This window comes from Crotalus tigris, unplaced genomic scaffold, assembly GCF_016545835.1.
Source record: "Crotalus tigris isolate CLP2741 ecotype Arizona unplaced genomic scaffold, ASM1654583v1 scf7180000019097.2288821080:1192077, whole genome shotgun sequence".
In the NCBI taxonomy this organism is placed as follows: Eukaryota; Metazoa; Chordata; class Lepidosauria; order Squamata; family Viperidae; genus Crotalus; species Crotalus tigris.
In genome coordinates this window covers 986,338-1,003,077 of record NW_024097373.1, presented here as the reverse complement: position 1 = coordinate 1,003,077, position 16,740 = coordinate 986,338, and the positions used below count along the sequence as shown (strand labels likewise).

General features: G+C 37.2%; 1 protein-coding gene across 3 annotated transcripts in view; it reads right to left on the bottom strand.

Moving 5' to 3' along the window:
* Positions 1-408: 408 nt before the first annotated feature.
* The window catches only part of VASH2 (vasohibin 2), a 37,381-nt gene continuing 21,049 nt past the window's right edge, over positions 409-16,740 (bottom strand). For 2 of the 3 annotated variants that reach the window (XM_039359625.1, XM_039359624.1), the window contains exons 6-9: positions 14,126-14,507; positions 10,801-10,916; positions 8,652-8,690; positions 409-3,167 (exon numbers count right to left, since the gene is read on the bottom strand). In XM_039359625.1, coding sequence (XP_039215559.1) covers positions 3,095-3,167; positions 8,652-8,690; positions 10,801-10,916; positions 14,126-14,507 — 610 coding nt within the window. In that variant the 3' untranslated portion in view covers positions 409-3,094. The remainder of the gene's footprint in view (positions 3,168-8,651; positions 8,691-10,800; positions 10,917-14,125; positions 14,508-16,740) is intronic. The other variant, XM_039359627.1, reaches the window with a different exon arrangement.

The window sequence follows — 16,740 nt, the reverse complement described above, 5'->3', positions numbered from 1 at the left end:
TGGCACGTAAAAACTTATCTGGAAATATTTGTACTTGACTTTTGGGTAAGACAGTGGCAAACTAAGATGTCTCCAGAGTAGTAGAGACAATGTGGCCAGAACCACTTGCTGGAAGCAAGATCATGAGTCATTTCTTTATTCTTTTTTTTTCTCGTCCCTTTTTCTTAATTTTGTATTTCTTTCAAAAAAAATTTTCTTTCTGATTCTAAGATTTACCTGAAAAAACAGATTTACTTTGTTTTTCTGTACCTTCTAGTAAACTACCCCTTCTATGTGGAATTCCTCACATGAAGCTCTAGTTGATACACACACACACACACACAATTGAATCGTTTTGCATCAGTTATATAAACTCTATAGCTATATTTACCTTAAAACAATTTGCAAATACTTTGTTTTTTTAAAAAAGAGTCTTCTAAGACATTTTATTAAAGTTTCATGCTGCACAAAACATACATGTGATAAGAAAAGAAAAAAATCATGCATGCTTCATATTTGAAACAGAATCCCATTTGACAAAGTAATGACAATACAAGCTTAGTCACCAAACTCACAATTTTTAAAATTTTTAAAAAAGATGGGTACATGTTGCTCTAGAATGTATGTGTACAGAAGGAAAACCATAGTCCTGGATACAAAGGATAAAAAGGGTTTGGAAAGATAGCTAAAATCTGGTCATATTTTTCCTGCATCATGCCCATTAATCTTGAGAAAACTGGTGCAAGCAAATTCCATAAAGGATTATGCTCAAACACTTCAAATACATAATAAATATCAATTTTAAAAAGCAAAATCACCGTTAGGGGTTTCATAATAGATAGTCATTGATTACCAAAAAAATGCTATTTTTTAAATTAGCATTTTTTTCTTCAATCGATTCCAAACACTTACTTTAAAAAATTGCTTTAGGTTATCAGTAAGTTAGAATTTACCAGGAACCCAATCTCAAAAGCTGAAATATAAGATCCATCACTTCTACTACATGAAAACTATTCTTTTCCTCCATTTACTTTTAGCAGGGTAGTATCATGCGCTGGATGTGGCTTTCTTTGTCTATGAATATGAAGTCCCACCATTCTCACACAGACCTAATTATTTCCATGGTAGTTGCTCATCACTTTGTCTTCATAGCAACCATCACAGAAATAATAGAAAGTCTTGTTCTTATTGCTGTTACTTTGGCACAAGGAATGGCTGATTCTAGAAGATACTATGAGTTGCTAGTTGAGAAATGCACTCACATACCACTCTGATCTCTTAACTTGTATACTAGAAACTTATATTATGGTTAGGCTCTAGATAGGAAGTTATATATTTTGAGTGAATCTGGTTACATTAAATTAACATTGCTTTGGGATACATGTAACAAAACTAGTGAGTTATGCTGAGCTACTATGCTCTTGCCTCTTTACTTATTTACATGATTACAATAAGTGAAGAGGATAGGATTATCATATCTGGGTTACAGAATTCTAGATGACCATTAGATGGCATCAAAGAACATCAATTTAAAGCCATCTGATGGCCTTCTAGATTTTGCAATCCAGATATGGTAACTAGTGTTAGATCTGCATCAGTTCACAGTTATCCAGCAGCTTCCCCCATCCCCAGGGAACAAGCTAATTAATTTATCTTTTATCCAAAATAACATATCCTTGCTGCATTGTGAAGATACTTTCCTCTGGGCATGGATTTATTTATTCACTTTGATTTGAATTCAATGTCTATAGATGGTTGTTTTCTTCAAGCACACTGACCATAACTTCAAGTGGAATGTTTGATTATGATAACAGATGTTAAGACATCAGCATAACACAAAGAGTAGTGCATTCTTAAGATTCTGGTATTGTTTTAAAGGATTAAACACACAAATTGACTTTTACTACACTGGTCATCTGTACAAAACAATGAACTCTAGTCTTCAGCGTGATCCAAAATTTCCCCTTTTTTTCTATTCTGAAGAATGCTCTCAAAGCAAAATGGAAAATGCCTATTATACATGTGAAGCACCAGTAACGTACAGAGAACAGGATTAGTACTGGCAGATTCTGGGCTTGTTTTGTATACAAGACCACATGGATTCACACCAGAACCATTTGTGCTTTGACCACGGAGGTTAAGACTACATGACAAAAAATACTGCAAAAGGTTGGCTATTTGCTTCTTGTGAAATCATTATTGAATCAGGGATTTTTTTAAGGTAGGCAATTAACTTCAACAGTTTGTTCAATCTTAAACAGAAGACTTCAGTGCTTTTAAAGAGACCTCCTTATCATAATACTTGAAATTCCTTCACTGTACACATGCACATAAGGCAGAAGGGGTGGGCTCTGCTACCAGAAAAAACTGGGAACACAGTACAAATCCATTACAAAATCAAAATACTGTTAGTTTTGCATATTTGTAGTAAAGATTCTTGAGGTAATGTTGATATTTTGAAGAAAAATAAAAAGAAACCCCGATCACATAAACTCTTGATATTTTATTGCTGAATGTCACGTTGAATGAGGTCCGGCAGCAATTTCTGTTTTGTTAAGCTCCACTAAAAGGGATCATAGGGTTGCAAACTTCATTCTTTTCAATGAGACTCAGACAAGCAAAGTTGATGCCGGGCCATGCCTTTTTCTGACTGCAGCTTACCACCCCCCTCCCAGCCTTTTTAAATACCATGGAGAAAAATACTTCCAGCATTGTCTTTCCTAATTCCTACAACACCACACGATGCTCCAAGCCAACAGAAAAGAGAGCCACCACAGAAACAGTAATTTCCGTCCAAAAGAAAACCAAACCACACTAGTATCCCCAACACACACATATTTTTCAACTTGATGGAGAGTAATAGTATTATCACAGCTGAAGACGGTTTCTAATTTCTCTTTTCCTTGATTCCACTTCCTGAATTGAAACATAAAAAAAAAAAAAAAATACCACCATAGTCACTTCTAGGATTCCTACTTTCTTGGTGAGATCATAAATAAAAACCTTACATGTTCATAATAAATAGTCACAGCTTCCCACCCCTCCCCCCACATATCACAGGGTAAAGTGCGGCAAGAAACACTCCAGAAGCCATCTGGTTGGGCTTCTGGTTTTCTCAGATGCGTAGCTGGTAACCGACTTCATTCAATGTAGAAAGGTCACCCACGTTTTTGTCCAAAACAGCTGGCCTGAAATCAAGAGAGAGAAACCAAATTTAAAGTTTAGAACTAAATAACATGAAACACCAGAATGGAATCACTGCCAACAATTGCATCTATATTAGGGATTTGCCTGCAATGCATCATTCATGTTAATGTTTGCTAAACCATATAGTCTAAAACAGTGTTTTTCAAACAAGACAACTTTAAGATGTGTGGAGTTCAACTCCCAGAATTTCCCAGCCAGAACTAGCATCTTAAAATTGCCACATTTGAAAAACATTGGTCTAAACCAATGTAACCACTTTCAGAGGCATCCAGGTAGGAGTGAAAAAGTTAAGATAATGGCCTCAATGAATGGAGGCCCTAGCCCTTGTTTATTATATGCCACATGTATGTGTAAAAAGGGGTAGGACTTCAACTGGACATTCTCACTACCATCTTGTCTCTCACTGTGGACATCCTGTTTTTCACATAAAAACTGTTCAAAAAATACTCTAAGAAAATTAAGAAGTACTTTAAAATTAAGCTTCAAAGTAGATAGCCTTGTAGACTGTGATTATCTATCATGCTTGGATTTTTAAATACAAGATACTCTGCATGAAGAGATAATTTCACCATGACTGATTTAATCTTTGCCTCCCTCACGCAACACATAGCAATTTGTTCCCACTGATCTGTGTGACTATTGACATCGGCTTTACAAAATGAAGATGAACTGCTTCCACTATTACCACATTTCACCATTTGAGGGTTTGGGCTACACATAGTCCTTGACTTACAACAATGCATTTAGTGACCGTTTGAAGTTACAACAGCACTGAAAAAAGTGACTTACAACCATTTTTCACACTTACAATCATTGCAGCATACGCATGGTCACATAATCAAAATTTGGACACTTGACAACTGACTCATGTTTATGATGGTTGCAGTGCCAGGGGCCATGTGAACATCATCTGCAACCTTCTGACAAGCAAAATCAATGGGAAGCCAGATTCACTTTACAATCATGTTACTAACTTAACAGTGATTTAACAACTGTGGCAAGAAAGGTCACAAAACGGGGCAAAGTTCACTTAACTGTTTTGCTCAGCTATGGAAATTTTGGGCTCAATTGTGGTTGTAAGTCAAGGACTTCCTGTATAACTTTCATTCTTCCCAACTAGCTTTAACCACAGCTTTGATGACTGAAAGACCTTTGAGCCATTTTCTTTGAACAGTCTCACAATACACTGGACAGGCTGTAATTTTAATTTCAAATTTCAGCAAATGGCACCAGATAAGGCCTCCCAATGATTTTAGAGTTGATAAAATCTTCAAGGAGAGTTTATCTCCTGATGGCTTCATGGATTAGCCTTATAATTTTATTAAAATAACACAGAAATAGTTTGGTATTGCTTTTTCCTGGATATTTCTCAGACTTTTCAGTCAAAAAAGATTTCCTGATAATCTCCTAGTCAAATAAATAACTAAGTCCAACCCTGATTAATTTGTCAAGATCAGCTACTGCTTACTAGTTATCTTCAGTTAAGCATTTTTCCCGCCACAATGGGGAAAACATCTTATTTGACATCCAATCTCTGAATAAATCCATTTAAAGCCTTTTGTTGTGGCACTCACAATGTTATCATTTTAAAACAAATTGGGAAATGTGGTGATATTTGATTTGTCAAATTTTTGAAGCAACACTTGATATTGCAAGTTACTATTGTTTTTTATTACTCTCAGGTCTCAGAATATTAAAAAAAAATGCCTAATTTAAAATCAGGAAGTAAAGCCAGAATAAGAGCCAGAATCTGCACCAAAACCAAAAAAATGTCCCAAGTAGTTTATTTAATGGGTTTTTGCGCTGTAACATCTTACAGCTTTTTTTAACTTCTCAAATTCAGGAAGGACAGCTCCCTGATACTTTGGAAACTGTTGCCCTGCTGCTACTGCCACTCTGTCAGCAGAAAAATGCTTTCTGCAATTATACCCTTCCTCTGCTAGATTTCAGAAAGGCCACCAAAACCAGGTGCTCCCTTCTGTAATTTGGAGTTTAAATTAGAATGTTATTTATCTCTGGCACTTTAGTTTATATTCTATAGTTATTTGTGATTTAGTGTGTATACTTTTTAATCACATTTACATAAATAGGGTATGTAAGCCGCTCAGAGTTAAATTCAAGTGCAGTGGCATATAAGCCCTGTAAGTAAGTAAACAAATAGATATTAAATAAGTAAAATGCATTAAACTGCCATTAACAGTGTTGTTTTGCTTCTTTTAGATTTTGGTGATTTATGTCACCAAATTTCAGTGTTTGGCTACCAAATCTGAATGGCAAAGGGCTGGGTTGGGGGTGGGGGATCACATGAGGTTTTCAGGATGATTGATCTTCCCTACTTTACTGTCAAAAACCAGTCAAGGATGAGGTGCCAAATAGCCTGTGCTTGTTACACATGCATACACACACAACCCCATGCATTCTGAAAGTAGCTTGTAATGCTGTATTTGGGTAAAATAAAATCTAATGTGAACTTTGGGCTTGGGAGAAGCTTATCGAATCTCATAGCTGGCTGAAAAAAAATGATCACAGCTTGCTATGGAGGAGGTGAAGTTTCCCCAACTGTGTATACCTAGCTGCTTATTCAGTCCTTGCCAGACCAACTATGCAGCCCAGGGGCAGACTGTTTCATACCCTGCCACTTCAGCAGCTACATTCACCTTGTTCAAATAAAAAATGCATAAACAACAAGTCGAAGCACCCTTGGCAGAAGTTACTTCAGCAAGCAGAGGAGGAGGGTGGAGGAATTGCTCTGGAATATAAATTACAACCTTCTACTTACTTTACTAAAATAATCCTATTGCATGTAAGAGGTTTATTTGAATTACAGCTGAAAAATGATAATCACCAGTCTTTCAGTGGCTTTAGAAGACCTTTTGTCCCCTAAAAACTGTTTGAAATTTGCTGAGTTCAGAAGACTATTTAAGAAATTTTTTAGTCAATGTGTTACAAATCAAAGCACATACATAACCAATGCTTTAAGAATCAGCATCAGCACATTAATCAAAACTAGCACCATATTTTAAGAATCACAATACGTAAGTAAATTTAAATAGACATTTGTTTAAACAAACATGATTAAAGCTTCCAACCATCTATGAACTGGATCACTCTGTCTAAGCTGAGATGAAAATCCAGAGTCATGTATAGATCAGCAATATGTAGAGGGCCATTGTTCTGCATCTCTACTAACAGATTATAGCAATACCATATTATGAAAATCACATACTCTGTAATAGTATGTGGGAAAGACCTTTGGAGACTGGGCAAAGAGATGTTATTAAGGGAACAGTCAGATAAGAGACAGCACAGCCCACCAATGGCTAGTGGGAAGAGCAAAAGGCTCTGAATAGACCCTCCCTAGTTTCTTGGAATGTAAAGGAAATAAGGGAAGAATTGTACTTTCAGACTTGCATGGTTATGTCAACCTAGCTTTACAATAAAATAAAATTAGCTCATCTGGTTGTGATTCCTATTTAGTTAACTCCAATGAGGTCAGTATCAAGGAGGCCATGTAGAATAATCCATCTGTCTAAAAGAGAACATCAAGGAAGACTTTCTAAATGAGATGAAGAGAAGGGATTGTAACTGTGTGCTTGCAAGACTGATATCAGCCTCATGGGGTAAACCAGATAGGAATCACAGTACAGTACAGTTCCCACACACCCACCTCATTTTCTTTACAGCCTGACAAACTAAAGATGGTCCCTTCTGAACCACTTGCCCTGCCCACTATAATCTGACTGTCTCTTATCTGATCTTTCCCTTGGCAGTGTCTCCTTGCCAAATCCCTCAGTCTTTCCCACAGTCCATTACACACTCTAATCCAGTGGTTCTCAACCTTTCTAATGCCGTGACCCCATAATACAATTCCCCATGTTGTGGTGACCCCCAAGTGGGTGTGGCCACCAATAAGAGGGAGTAGGACAGCTAGGGAAAAGGGAAAAAAATGGCGGACAGCGTGGTTTGGCGACCCCCGTGAAATGGTCATTCGACCCCAAATGGGGTCCCGACCCACAGGTTGAGAACCACTGCTCTAATCCAATGCTTTGTGGGCATTCAGTCCTGATAAATTCAAATCTCTTCCTTTCAAATAATGTGCTAAAAAAAATTAAAGGATCCAATCTGCAGAACCCTCCTGGGTTTGGAAAAATTCAAGATGCCAATTGACAATTCCAAACAACAGGGAAGCTGCAGTTAGCACTCCAAAAGAGGCTGCTTGTTCAGCTGACATCTTAGTCAAAGAGATAACCATCCCTGCTCCAGGCATATGTGTCATCCTAGCACCTGTGAAACAGCCCCCAGATACATGAGGCTGAAAATACCCCCTAAAAAGGCAGGAAGGAGATTGAACAGAGATTTGTAACCTCTGATAACTATAATTATCCAGACACTAAACATGGAGAATTCCAACCAAGAGGCTTCTAAGAATGTTACACTATGAATCCATGTATAAAATAGCAACCTGCAGTTAACTGAGCAGCTGCTGTGAATGCCAAATTATATTTAGAGAGGGAGCTTACAGAAATGTTTGGCTGTTTAAGGAACAAATAAAAAGCCTTCACAATAGTTCACAATAGTTCTGGAGGATATTATCATTAAGTTGCATGGAGTTCTTGTGGATGTTGTCATTAACTTTTCACTGAAGTTTTATTCCAGAGACTGGCCACTCTATTTGGTTTGGTGGACAGATCTGGAATTCAAGAAATGTCTTCTGGATATTCACATAAAATGGCTGCCATACAAGGGCTTGTCTACTGACAACATGGCTGCCAATAGTAAATGATATTTAAGAAGCCAAACAACAGAAATTGCTTCCTGCCATTTTTATAGCCCCTGCTCTGCTCTCTGTCACACCAGTTCACTCTTGTCTTTTCTTTTTTTTCCTGGACAGATGGGTCCATTTCCCAAAAGGGACCAACTATAGCCATTCGCCATTAACATTTTTTAAAGAATATCTATGTGATTCTAGGCATTCCTATAATGGTTGAGAATGGCATTCTGCTTTGCAACAGATCTTGTTCCCATTAAATTCTTTTATTTGCAAAAGGTTTTACCTGACAAACTTTGGCAGCAGAGATATTGGCAGGCCCTAAGGTCCATCGGCATGGGCACACTTTTGCCCACCCCAGCTGCAATTTAAGAATCTTCATGCAAACCTTCACCTAATATATTCCAATGATATCTGTATAGCTATTTATTTATAGTACAGTGATGATGCCTCAAGAAATATTTACCAGATGTAATAGTCAAACATGTATTTCCCATAATGGCCAAAGGGTAGTTCATGGGAGAAAAAGAATCCTTAAAAGAAATTATTGTGATAAGTATTATCCAATCCGACACTGCAATTTCCAGACACATCTGGCATTTTTCATTTAGAAATAAAGTGTGGTCAATTAACTTATAATTAATCTAATTTCCAAAGTTCAGAATACTATCACTATGAAAGAATATTCAATTGATACCTGAAGACTCCTGATAGCCGAATAGGACTCAGTTTCTGCCTAAAAAGATTGAGAAAGCAAAATCTGCTAAGATATATACTTGAGAATATCTACTATGTTTCAACAATTCTCTTCTTCAGTTATCCTTCTTTTGCATGTTTCATTAAAGTTACTAAGCATTACAGCACTAATGTCAACTTATTTAGGCAATTTAACTACGCTTTCCATTGCAGATATATTAAAAAATAAATCTATGGCTGATCATTATTTCTACATTTCTGTCTTGAAGGACCACTTTCCTTATTCATCTGTTTGCTGATGAATCTAAAAGTGGACTTCCCGTCAGGGAAAAGGTCATGCTATCTGAGAATAATGGGAATTTTAGCTGGAGGTTACCCGGTTGACGGTAACTTTCATAAATAATTTGTTCTAAAATCACTGGGTCTCTAAGCCAGTTTTTCCTCTCATCAACTTTATGATGTGTGGACTTCAACTCCCAAAATTCCCTAGCTAGCACAGGGAATTCTGGAAATTGAAGCTACACATCTTATAGTTGAAGGGGCTGAAAAATGCAGCTCCAAATCTGACAAAAACCCAAAGCATTCACTCCATTTCCACTGGAGCTTGCTTAGTCCCTCAGATTTTTATCTACTCACTAAGTGCGCATTTTAGAACAAGATGTTTATAAATTTAACTTTTTTACTGGAAGATTGAGACCCATCAGCGAGTGGTTGGCATAAATAACAGCTCTTGGGAGTTGCAAGAGCATGCTCTTAAAATTAGAGAAGCAGATCTCTTGAGCTCATGAGTGGCTTGTTTTCGGCACCATAACCATATACACAATTCTTGCATACAAAAGTCCATCTTAGTCTTGGCCCAGTCTTTTGTAATTCCAGCAGCCTGGAAAGACTTGTGATCAGTGTTCTATCAGCCAGCCTTCTGGATACTTCTGGATACAATACTCCATTCCTTATTCCCAACAGACACAAAGCAGGTTGATTTCCTCATTCTGTTTATTCTCCTAACTTTATTTATTTATGAGACTTATATACTGCTTTAAGTGCAAGCACTCTCTAAGCGGTGTACACCAGTAAGCAATGTGTATATATATATATATATATATATATATATATATATCATTGCCCCCAACAATCTGGGTCCTCATTTTACCTACCCCGGAAGGATGGAAGGCTGAGTCAACCTTGAGCCGGTGAGATTTGAACCGCTGACCTGCTGAACACAGTCAGCTAAAGTGGCCTGCAGTACTGCACTCTAACTGCTGCGCCACCTCGGCTCATTGTTAACTTTGTTAACAATTGTTAACTCCATATATTAACTTTGTTAATATCTTCTGCTTTAAAATTTGTCAACATGTAGCTCTATTTTATTACTATCAGGGAATAGGTAAATTTTATGTTACAAGAGGGAGATCTGGCTGTTCGGGATCCCATTTACTTCATTCCATACCTCCTCAACGGGTTTTCAGTTTCCTCTCCAATCATTTGTCAGCATCCCATTGATGCTCTTAGTCTTCACTGGGCAACTTAAAAAAATCCTTTCCACAAGGATGCTTTTCTACATAGACTAGCAAACTTTGTAATAATCCCCAGCCTGTTTACATAACCTTTTAAATACATGGAGCCATTTTACTGACCCACAGTTTCAACACTGGAAGCAGCAGAAAATGTCTGGGAGCCAGAAACCCCTCTTGATCTGCAGCAAACTGTCCAAACATCACTCCAGGAAATACATAACTACCCCCCACCCAGTTTTCCACTCTCACAGCTGTAGATTATAGAGAGGAGATTTGGTAGAAAGTGCACCATATAATAATTTGGTTAAACCGTTTCATCTAGAAACATCTATACTATCTCTATCATCTCTATGAAATACATACACAAATAAGTATACATGCATACACACATAAAGTATCTGAGAAATCTATATGTGCTAGCATGAATTCTATCATGGCAGATAAACAAAAAATAAAAGCAAGAAATAAAATTAATTATGGTAAACACATTGTTTTCCCAAGAAGGCAGTTATTTTAAAAAATGCAGATTTCCAAAGAACTCTGATATTTCCTAGCGCAAACGCAGATTCTGAAATCCTAGAGCATACTACCCATGTCTCATCGTGTCACAGAAACACTCAGAATAGCAACACTCACGATTTGTCTCTTCGACAGGTCCGCCTCTGAGGGCTGGCTTGTCTTCGTCGAGGGGACAAGGACTTTCCTCGGGATCTCTGCTTGACTGGAGAATGGGCACTTGCAGGTTTCAAAATCTTGAAAGAGAAAAATGATTTATTTCAGAATATGTTTATTCATAATAGTTGGCTTTCACTATGCTTTTATATTTTAATAAGTCATAAAAGATATGTAATGACCTCTCTGATACAAATATGTGAATTTGTATTATGTTTTTCACTGTTTTTATGACAGATACATGGAGAACATCCTTAGACCAGGATTTCTCAACCATAGTAGCTTTAAGACATGTGAACTTAAATTCCCAGAATTCCTGACCAGCATGCTGGGGAATTCTAGAGATGGAAGTCATCTTCTTAAAATATCTTAAAGTAGCCAAGGTTGAAAAGCACATGCTTTTCATCATGTCCAATGGTTGGTCTAGATGGCTCAAAATTGTTTATGTTGGAGGGAAAGCTCCCTTCAAATCTTTTTTGTTTGTTTGCTTTTTGAAATGCACTCCCACATTCCCATTGTTCTGGATCATGTAACCCTGACTAGAGCATGTAGATCTGTATGTTAGAACAACTATGCTGATGACCTTTTTTGGCTGTAGATTAACACAAATTGGTGGACATATAATTTGAGGATACCACATTGCCAGTCTCTGGCCCACAATAACTTGTTACAGTTCTTCTCTAGAGCTTCTGTGCCTGTTTTCCAGTCTAGCTTGAAGCATCAGAGGATTGTTTCTGAGATCTTTCATGTTCAAAGCATTGATTGAAAAGCAAATAAAAAAGGAATAGAAACCCAGTATCTGTGAGCCACCAGGAATTCCTTTTCATTATCTCCTGAAAATGTTGGGAAATGATGCCAGTAATATATATTTTTCCTGGAAACTGTTCCTAAAATAACCTCTCAGTAATCCATCATTACTAGAAAAATCATTTTTCTCGTATAATTTTTATTCCATATTATTACATAAGTAGTCCATGACTTATGAGCACAACCAGAACCAGAATTTCTGTTGTTAAGCATGGTGGGTTTTAAGTGAGGAGTGTCCCATTTTATGGCTTTTTTGGCCATTTTTGTTAAGCAAAAGTTGTTAAATTAATCATATGATCATTAAGCAAATTCAGCTTCCCCGCTGATTGCTTGCCAGAAGACAGCTGAGAAGGTTGCAAATGGCAATCAGGTGTCCCTGGGACACTGCAACTGTCATAAATACATGCCAGTGGCCAAAAACTCACATTTTAATCACATGACAATGGGAATACTGCAATAGTTGTAAGTGTGAGGACTGGTTGCAAGTCACTTTTTTAGTGCCATTGTAATTTTGGATAATCACTAAATGAGAGATTGTAAGTCAAGAACTACTTGTACTTGGGAACAGAAGTGTAGAAATTAGCCTCTTGATTGAGAAAGTTAATCTTCAATGAATTAGAAAAACTGTTACTTAAATCTACAATCTGTATGCAGCAGTATCATTATCCCAGAGATACAAACAAAAATTCAGTAAAGTTTGAAAGCCACAAGTTCAAGTTTACATTGAACAGCTGATTGTCAGAAGAAAGTATTTATGGGAGGCATGTGCTAAATCAATATAGAATTACTAAGGAATAATTTGTTTAGGCAAACAAATATTCCCAAAGAGCATATACATATACAGTAGGCACACACCTACACATAGATCCGCCATCCCACAACCCATTTACCAGTTGCCTATAAAAAAGGTGAATGTGCTCAGCTGATCACCAAGTCATTCTCAATTGCTACAGTCTGCATTCTATGGGCTGGAAGACAGGGTCATGGTAGTGGATTAGACGCCAAACAGAGACAAAGGGGGGAGACATGCAAAGAACTACATGATCCCCCTAAGCATAAACATGTAGATTAGAAGAAACCTAATTACTGCGAAAGGTAATACATCTAAGCAATAACACCACTGTTTTGCTGTCAAAGATATAAAAATATTGGGGGAAGTCAACCTACACAGAGAAATCTTCTCCAGCATTAGATTTAGATACATACCCATAAACAAGTATGACTAATAATGAAGTTAGTCTGTGAAGCATCATCAATACAACAAAGCAAAGGTTTAGAGTACTCTAAGATTGCAAAAATCAAGCATGAATAAAAAGGAAAATTCAAAATAACTCAACAAGAATTGAGCAAACTCAGGGGGTACTGCAGGTCTCACACATACAAACTTCCATTGGAAAACAATAGTTATAAAGTCAAAATATCTGGCATTATTCCCTCCAGAAAGCTGGAGCTTTCAGACTGGCAAGGCCATGCTGAGCTTAATACACACAATTGAAACTGTTGCCCACAGGTAACCCTTGTTTCAAAATCCAACGGTTCAGCAGTATTTATCCACTAGCTACATCCTAGTTGTATAAATCTGGATAACTTTTAATGGGTCAACCAACAGGTTAAAAAAAAAGCCATTTGCTGCTACAGTTGGTCAATCAATAGTTTTCTTAAAAAGAAAAAAAGAGAATTTCAGGTGAGAATCAGTGAAAGTGGAGAAAAAAATGTAGGGCATGGAATAACCAGAGCCACTGGGAGAGTTTTTTCCTCTACATATTGGATGACAATGGTCAGGGCTGGAGTTTCAGCAAAGAAAACTCCCTAACCTCCTTTGGACCTTGTACGTGAGTGCTGAATGGACAGCAGAACAGCACAGATCTATTCCAGGCATACAATAAGGCAGTGGTGGCGAACGTATGGCACGGGTGCCAGAGGCGACACTCAGAGCCCTCTCTGTGGGCACACGTGCCGTCGCCCCAGTCCTACGCCTTCAGCTGGGTTTTATAAAACCTTTTCGCTTTAGGCCTCCATTGCCGTGTCAAAAAAAAAAAAAAGGTTCAATCAGTCAGTTTCAACTTCTCACAGGAAAAAAAAGATCTTGCAAAGTTGGAATTGATTGATTGAACTTTTTAGTCCTACCCAGTCTGAGCCACGCCTACCCAATTGGCCACACCCACCCAATTGGCCACACCCACCCAGCACTTGACGATGCATAAGTGGGTTTTGGGTTGCAGTTTGGGCACTCAGTCTCTAAAAGGTTCGCCATCACTGCAATAAGGGTACTGCCAGCTCCAGGATGGGATGGGAGTATAGCAAAGTAGCCATGTAGACCAGGCCATATTCGGGTTTTTTACCTGCATTGATCTTAGATGAAATCAGCCAAATGACACAGGAACTTGCCTCATTTACAACTTTCCTAAGCTCACCCTATCGAGAACTATCTGTGAGAACTAAGCTTCTGCCACTTTCCAAATGTCACAGAAACAGTACATACCTTCATCCTCATGTCCCTGGCATATTTCTCTAACTCCTTCCTTATCTCTGTCCGCATCATCTTTGACATATTAAGCACCAACTGCTTCCATTCGATGGGCTGAAAACTGTGAGGCTCATGAGGGACATACAATCCAATCTTCACTTTTTTAACAGAGTGTAAGTACTTTTTATAGGAGTCTTCAAATTCAAAGATGAGGTCACTCAGAGTTCGGTAGATTAAGGGCTTGTCCATCAACTCTGACCTTCGGCTCATGCCCAGTGATCCATATCGGCCATTGAAATAAATTCCAAGCACCACATGATGAAAATTGCTCCCTGAGAAGTGGGATTTAAAGCTGATTGGGAATCGTTCCACGGAAGGCTGCCCATTGGTTAAGTATCTGGCAAGGGCCATGTCAAGGCAACAACAAAATAATAGTGTCACTACCTCTGATTTGATGCTCTTTTCCACTGATTCACATTGTTCCTCCCTCTGTTTGTTGTCCAACCAAGAACAGATAAAAAGGTATTTCTAGTGTGGCCATTTGCTTAAAGAAGTCCTTGAAGATATATTTTGAGTGAAATCAAATTCAAGTCCAGTTCAGAAATAACGAATGAAATATCAAGATCTTCAGGTTGCTTCTGGACAGCAAATTAAGCCAGTTACTGGTGATCTGATTATAGTTCTGACCATCACAATGTTTTGTACTTTCATTTAAATTCTAGCAATAATTTCCAAATGTGCCTCTATATTACTTAGCATATGGGAATTTTATTCAAAACTGTCCCTTCCCTAGCAGTATTATCTTAGATTGTTTAATTGAATATGTCAAAGACTGATCCTGGTATCTTCTGCATGTGATGTCTCCACGATCTGCCATGGAGCTGCACCCTTCCAAAATCACTAGATTGTTTCCACTGTAGAGTTGGGAAACCTGTATACTTCCAGAAATAGCTTCACTACAACCATATCATTGGAAATGCTGACTGGAGATACAGTTTCATCCACACCTAGAAAGCCAAAAGTACTTTGTTCTTTTCATTTCTTTTTCTTTCTTTTGAAATATTGCCCTTTTATTAGTTTATAATATAAAATACAAAAATAGAAAAGCAAATAATAGGAAAAATAGGGGAGGAAAAAGGGAAGAGAAAAGTGTAGAAAAGCAGGGAAAAAGAAAGAAAAATTGACTTCCAATTGGCTTTGGTGCAGTTGAATATGATAGTAACATCAAACCTCAACTTTTTAGTTTTACATAATAGTATAAACTAGCCAGTTCTATAACAACAGATCTATCTAATCAGTAAAACCCAAAATCAAAGTTTCCTTTTTTCCCCACCTCAAGCACAAAGTCCAGAAGCAGTTTCCAAGTAGAAAAAAAAAGTAATTGTGTTTTTTTTATTTTATCAAAACAGTAAATTTAGCCATCTCTGCTAACTCCAAAAGCTTTTGCAACCATTCATCCAATATGGGGATTGAAGCACCTTCAATTTTTGTGTATAAAGTAATCTTGCTGACATCAATATATATAATTTCAAAGCTCCAAAAATTTTTCCAATTCTTTTTCCATTAAACCCAAAAGAAAAGTTTCTGGTTTTATTTTTATATTCACTTTAAGAATCTTCTGTATTAGAATATGAATCCTACTCCAATATTTCTTTGCTTTATCACATGGCCAACCACTGATCTCATTTGTGAACTGTTCACCACATCAGATAATTTCAAACGACATAATGCTGGAGAAGACTACAGATAATCTTCATTTAGCTACCATTGATTTGTTGTTGTTTCATATAAGCCATAGCAGATTTAATAATATGTTGACTCCACTCACTGACTCTGATAAATAGTGAGAATGGATCTGGAGCTGATTCCAAACTGTCACAAATGTCCCATATGGAAGTGACCAAATTTGGAAACATATTTGTAATAGTAATATGCAAAACTTTCCCTGATATTCTCTATTGAGGAAGACTAAATGTTTTATTTTATATTTGTTTAAAAGCATACCTGTATGGCAAAAACTCCTACCCAAAATAATTTTAAGCATTTGTTCAACTTTGCTTCTTCGGTGTTGTTCAGAAAATGTATCTATACAGGTAGTCCTTGAGTTACGATCACAATGGAGTCCAAAATTTATGTTGCTAAGTGAAAAATTTATTAAATTTGCCCCATTTTACGATTTTTCCTGCCACAGTTGTTAAGTGAATCATTGCATTTGTTACATCAGTAATATGGTTGTTAATTGAATCTGGATTCAACACTTACTTGTCAGAAGGTCACAAAAGTTGATCACATGACTCCAGGACATTGCAACCATCATAAGTATGGACCACTTACCAAGCATCTGAATTTTTACCATGTGACCATGTGGATGCTGCAACGGTCATAAGTGTGAAAAATGGTCATAATAAGTCACTTTTTTCAGTACCGTTGTAACTTTGAACAGCCACTAAATGTACTGTTGTAAGTTTAGGACTTACCTGTATTTGATTTCTCTAGCTTTCAATTTGAGCAGATAATTTTTTGAGAACAAAAATAATTTTTTGGGTTAATCACACTCCTTAATTGTTCTAGAAGAATCCCAAGTAACACATTTTCCCCTTTTCCTTTCTTTTTCTTTTATTTATCCAATA